This window comes from Callionymus lyra, chromosome 14 (assembly GCF_982586985.1).
Source record: "Callionymus lyra chromosome 14, fCalLyr1.hap1.1, whole genome shotgun sequence".
In the NCBI taxonomy this organism is placed as follows: Eukaryota; Metazoa; Chordata; class Actinopteri; order Syngnathiformes; family Callionymidae; genus Callionymus; species Callionymus lyra.
This window is the reverse complement of record NC_141831.1, coordinates 17896622-17903283: the sequence shown is the minus strand read 5'-3', so window position 1 is coordinate 17903283 and position 6662 is coordinate 17896622. Positions and strand designations below refer to the sequence as shown.

The window sequence follows — 6662 nt, the reverse complement described above, 5'->3', positions numbered from 1 at the left end:
TTACATGGATTAAATAACCAACTAACAACTCACCTAAAAGTGTGTCTTCTTTTTTGTAAATAAATAAAAATATATATTAAATGTTAAACATTACTATTGGTGACTAACTTTATTGACATCTGAAAGGTAGGGTTGGAATCATAATGCTTCGAATCCCCTTCATTTTAATTGCTGCTAATGAATTAAATACCAAATTTAACATTGTATTCATGTATTGAACATTAATAAAATATTCCTCCACAACAAAAGTTTCTAAATAATCCATTATCTGTTGATATTTGTTACCATTTATGACAAATTTTTGATCCAAAAAAAATAATTAATTGTAACATTTTCGGCACTTAACATATATTATAATAGCTTCATCTGTTGCCGTGCATTATGGGACTTTCTGTATGAGCAGTCGGGATAGACATTGTGTTACTAGTTATATACTTAATTTATATGTAGTTAATTATGTTAGTTTTTTTTTACACACATACACAAATAGTTTTACTAACATTTTGACCACAATAAATATCAAGCTACAAATCTCCGAGACGGTCAGCTGAGGATCCATTTATCTTCGGGACAGATCACGTTACCATAGAAACCAGCCGGCCTCTCACGCCCACTGGCTTACATAAGACGATCTTGCGACCAGGCAAACACACTGATGGAGAGATAGTCACTGACAATTAATACACCCACACTGTTGTAACTTTGGGAAACACTGTTGTCAACGCTGCGATGTGCTATTGAATAACTGTCACTGTTGTTTGTGTTACATTCTGGCTGAAGTGTACTTGGAAGGTTTTTTGCATTGGTCGGCATTTGTGAAATATCTACAGAGATGTTATGTAACTGTATAAATGATAATATTCTCCTCCCTGACTATGTGTTTGGAATGCATTTAATCAGGTCTTGTAATAGCACTGATATTAAAAGCAGTATTTTTATTATTATTATTTTTAATCCCATCGTGTCATTCTGATGCTAGACTAAAGGGGGCGCCATTGAGGTTTTTGTTTATTATCAAGACTCTTTGTTTTCACTCCTGTTTACTGTTGTTGTAAATGACGTCATTAACAGTGAATAAATTGTTTTTCTTTTTTAAACGTGAATCTTAGAAGCTTTTCCAACATAAAAGATGAATTAAAATATATGTTAGTTGTATTTAAGCTACAGTGTCAACAAGTGAGATTTGAAAGGATGAGTGATTGATGCAACGACACTCATATTTTGTGACAAGTACCGAGCACTAATAGTTGTGGTCTCAGTCCAGTAAATATTGATTCAGGTTGATTGATAAACGACCCACTGGCTGTCAGCCTATGTTAGAAGTGATTGATGGACCGTTCCACACTTGTGTACCGTACGTGACATTTTTCATGACGCATGTACGGCTTAAGATGCAAAAGTGACATTTACGGTTTAGTCTCTGCATCAATCTTTCTTGTTTTTTTTCAGTCACAAGTCAAGATGGACAAAAGAGTAACAAGGGCAGCATAATTGAACAAGAGTGTTTTGAATTTTTCTTATGGTAAATATGTGAGAATTACTTAAATGTTATTTTTATGTTGCCATTTATTCTTCAGAAAAATTATCGTACGTTGAATTTTCCCCTATAGTTACTTTCTTCAAATCTTGAAGATATTTTTTAAATCATATTCTGAAAAATAAAATGTCATAATATAAGCATATATTCTTAATTATAGGTTGACAGTTGAGATAAAGCTGTATTGCCAAGTTCTTTTTATCAAATAGTCAAAACCGTACTGTAATAATTGGTAGAAATAGTCTTTTTATAAGTCATATATAAAAGAATATGTGTAATTGATGTGGTGTGAGACAGGAAAACTAATACTTAATGTAAGAGATTTAATGTAACCCACATACAACTGATATTATGCCCTTTTTTGTAACAAGTTAATTAATTGTTCGTAAAATGTACTTTTTAAATACATATTGTATAATACAATCCACATGTTTTAGTAATATAGCTTTTTTTAAAGGTTCATTTATTCAAAGTATTTAAAAAAAGTCTGCAGGCTTTGTTATTCCTACATCAAATTAGCATTTCTTCATTTTCTTGTTAATCTCAGGCACGATCCTGCAGAACAACATTGTTTAGCCTATAAATAGAATAAATCCTGTGTCAACGACAGCCATCATTAGTTCTACCTTTCATCCCATTGAACCCCTGAACTGCAGCACATGATCCAAAAGTAAACTTGTTTTATGCTCTCAGTTGTCCTGTTGCACCAGGTAGGCCAACAAACTTTGTCATTAAGACATATTTGAGTGACAGGCGCTCCGTTTCGGTAATGGGGGTTCGATAGAAGCAGAAACTCTCACAGATATTAACCAATAAAGGTTAACTTAATCAGACATCAACCTCCACAAAATTCCCAGAAAACCCATTATGGTCATTTTAGGGTTCATCAATTGTGGTAGAAATGCTTATCTAACGGACAAAGACGTTTGTATGTATTATAATATATGGCACTAGGTCAAGTTAATCGGCGCCTGTCATTATAATCCATCGGTGACTTTGCTAATAACTCATTTTCAGTTTGTTGCAAAAGTAAACACGTGTAGAGAGAGAACTGTGAACACGCCGCTGTTTGTTTTTAGCACATTCCTGTGAGGTTTGCTGATTAAACAAAGTGTTTTGATTTGCTTGCTATTCATAGAGAGGGAAATGTGTATGTATGTGGGCATGGGTGTCTGTGTGTGTGTGTGTGTGTGTGTGTGCTCATCTAGTGCTTGTTCGCTGCACTCCCCTTGGAGGTTAGCACGCCTCTGTAACGGCATTTGGCACCGTGCCCTACCGTGATTATTTGTTTAACCACTTCAGTGCTGGGGTTAGCATTAGCATGCATACAATTCAAAAAAATCTCTTATTATTGTGTCATAAAACACTTGTAGAATTTAATTTATCTCATGAGACTCTGATTATCAAAACAAGCTCACGTATATTTAGCTAGCTATTTAGCAATTTCTACATTCTTCTTTAATAACATTTTCTTTTTTAAAAATAGCCTTAAAAAGAAAAAGAAACAAAATATTTTTTGGCAAGGTTCTACTCTGTAACCGATTTTCTGTCCGTAACCTGCCATAAACAGTTTTCAGATTAAGATCAGTACGCATTTTTTCCACTATAAAATGTTTTATAAGACAATAAATGTTCGGTTCTGTGTTGCCATTTACTTTCCCAACATGGTTATATTAAGCTAGAAAATGATGAAACTAGAACTAGTGTGTAAACTAATTTAGTAAAAAGCAGAAAGATATCTGATAATTCAAGTTTAATAAGAATGTACATATATTCATTCTATCATTTTCGGCCGCTGGTTCCTTTATTATGGCTGCTAGTTTTAAAACCTGTAATACATTTTAGTGTTTAAATAATTTAACTTAACTATTTTATCCACAGTAATAGCAAAAATAACTATACTGTCTTGCTTTAAGTCAATGTTAAGTGTTGTGTAGCAATGTACTCTCCCTAGATGTATGAAGAACGTGTCAGTTCTGTTGTTGTGAAACCATCACATGATACCTTCGGTGAGAGCTGATGTCATGACAATGGAGACATAAACATTCAAATCTCACCTGAGGGTAGTTATCTCTGGAGACATCATTACTCAGAGAGTGAAGAATGAAACAAACTCAGCGCACCAACTGAAGCGTGAATGGTTCAAATGTTAATTATATTTTTAATAATAGAACAAGAATGGGGCCTGAAAGAGTTCTCAACAGTAAACTTAAGAGTTTGTTTTAGTGCCACGAGAGCAAAAGTGAGACTTTACAGCCCATAAAATACAGACGAGAACACGTTTGATTTGTAGAGTTGTAAAATGATGAAACAGGAAAGTGTTGCAAATTTTTTGAAGGACCATAAGGAAATAGATTTATCTGTATTCATCTAAAAAAACCACACTATTAACAGAGTATAGAAAGGTAAAAGTTTCTATATCTGTTTTTAGGGAGTCGTAAGAGGCTTATGGTTTATCTTGAGGACCCGTCAAAACATACTTATATTAATCATCATATCAAGAAACGTGTCCGTCTCTGTGCTCGGGGGGGGGGGGCTTCTATTTGTTTTTGCTTTTCTTCCTTCTTTGGTGAATGGGTGTGTCTGTAACCCTACACCATTAACACAGAGAGGTTACTGTAACTGGCTAAACAGCCTCGACCAGTGATCGCAGACGCTTACTCACACCCACATGCCATGTGTTAACCGTCTGATACAAGCAGATGCCTGCCGTTCTGTCATGCTTCGCGAATATACACCAAAGAAAATATGCCAGAAGAAGAGGAAGCAGGTGTGCAGGAAGATTGACATTGCCTAATAGTTCTCACTGACGTTAGGGGCGTAGTTGGAAAACCCCCAAGACAGAAAGAAAAAGAAAAAAACCCAGAAGAAACAAGACAAGAGGGAGAGGAGAGATCCACCCAAGCTACTCAAAGCACCCAATCAAGTAGCATTCGTGGAATTGGATCCCTCCCTTGTTCGCCACCTGGGAGAAACACCACTGTGTCTCGGAGGCTCAGAGAATGAAGGAGACAAAGATCAGGTGAGAGGACGAGAAGAAGCAGCAGGAAAATTAAAACCACCTTTTCGAACCAAATACAAAGAGATGGTAACAAGAGGAGGAAATCAGAAGCGGACAAACCTGAAATCTCAGCAAGGCAGCGAGGACACGGACACGAGAATTTGAAAAGGGGCCACTCATGATATTTCAGCTCGGAATCAGTATCTTACCACTCAAGAGGCTTCTTGAGGTTACAATGCACCATGTAGTGTTCAAGGTCCCTGTGAGGACAGCTGGATCCGGACACTTTTAGAACCTCGCGTCCCCGGTGGATCCTCTACAGCCGAGAGATGTCGCTCGAAGATGTAAGAAGCATTTCAAGCCTCGGCGCTGAGAGCGGCATGTCGGACTTCTGCGTCCTCTCCTTGGGCCAAAGTCATGACCAGGAGCCCTGGACCAAAAGTCAGGACAGGATCGTTTTGGACCGGATTGCCTCGCTATCGTTGGATACGTTTGACCCCAGTGACTTCACCGGGAGGTTTACCAAGATACAGTCCAGGTCAAGAAAGAGAACCAGGATCATAAGAGGTAGGATGTTCAAAGCTGACTGATGAAAGTAGAGATTGTTTGTGTCACTTTAAACCCACTTACATCACTTGTATTTTTAAAGAAAATATGCACAAACCTTTGTGACTTTAGCACCATCAAATATTTTGCGTTTTTAAATTGTCATCACTTTTAAGAATCTCAGTGCAATTCATGTGGTCCTGAATTGATTATTGTTTTGAACCACTTTCCCTTTCTCGGCTTACCAAGTCCAAACACTTCTCACTGTGAGGGGGAGTTTGGCACCGAATAGAGAGAGAACTCAAACAATAATTGAACATTTAGTTTTTTCACTCAAAAAGTTGTTAGCGTAGCTTTGAGGGAATGATTTCAATGCTCTCGTGATATTTCATCGAGGACATTAAGAGTGTTTTGAAAGTGTTGTATTTTCAAGTCCTAATCCATTTTGCCTCTAACATCTCTGTAGATTTATGCCATTGTTTAAAAGAGCAGACCCGGCTGTGCTAGCGTGTATGAAATCAGATTTTAAAAATACGTCCGTCACTATTATCTCAAACCATTTGGATGAACTTTAGAGACGTCTCTGCAGCAATAGTTGCACCAGGAACGGGAAATATTTGGCGCCGAGTAGCACTTGTGTAACATTGTGCCGCCTGCACGAACATGTATGCCAGAGGATTTCAGTTTGTTTTTATATCCACTGGTGTCTTGAATTTCCGATTGAAAATGTTGAATTTGTTTTCATAGAGCAAGCAATTTTTGGAATGTTTGGCATGAGGCCACACACACAGCTAGACAATGTATGACCCTTACCTATTTGACCTAGTAAGCTGCGTGAACTTAACCTCCCAAAATATTCGTTTTTTAACATTTAAAATCACTCTTTCTTACGATGAACCACGGAGCAACGCTCATTTATGATGAACAATGATTCATTTTGATCACATGAAAAGGAAGAGATGAACTTCGGGTGGACACAGGTAGTTGCTATTGGAGTCAGCACTTTGTAAAAGTGAGTCAAAGATGTTTTACTGACCCTTATTACCTTTGGAGTTCAGCGTGTGCAGAGGCTGACTCAATGAAAAACTACAAAAGTGGGTCAAGCCTATACTTATCTTTATATTTAAAGATATTAACACTGTACATTGTGAGTGTGTGTGTGTTTGTGTGTAAGGGTGGTTCAGTCACATTCCGACAGCTGGCATGCCCGGGCCCCTGCTCAGAATGTGTGGAATCCTGCTAGCTTTGTAACTCTGTTTATATGAAGCAGTTGATGTGCAGGCGCGATACATGATGGTCATTGTATCCAATATTTCCATGTTTTTACTGTAAATAGTGTCGGATCATCTTCATCTGAAAGTTTTGTTTGATTTTGTTAATCTTTTAATGTTGATAACACAGTGCAGTTATTTCAATTATATTAAAACTAACCAATCACATGTATACTGTATCTAATATTTAGTTTAAATTTTTACACATTTTTGAAATAAATAGGATGAATGCTGGTCAGTGTAATTAATATTTATTGTGTATGATATCTTGAGGTAGAACAGCAGGGGTCCCTTCCTATCCTGACTT

The 6662-nt window shown here is 36.9% G+C and overlaps 1 protein-coding gene across 2 annotated transcripts in view; it reads left to right on the top strand.

The window, feature by feature from the left end:
* Positions 1 to 4096: 4096 nt before the first annotated feature.
* The window catches only part of fryb (furry homolog b (Drosophila)), a 46275-nt gene continuing 43709 nt past the window's right edge, over positions 4097 to 6662 (top strand). Inside the window, exon 1 of one of the 2 annotated variants that reach the window (XM_087806611.1) lies at positions 4097 to 5105. In XM_087806611.1, the coding sequence (XP_087662737.1) occupies positions 4868 to 5105 (238 nt within the window). In that variant the 5' untranslated portion in view covers positions 4097 to 4867. The remainder of the gene's footprint in view (positions 5106 to 6662) is intronic. The other variant, XM_087806612.1, reaches the window with a different exon arrangement.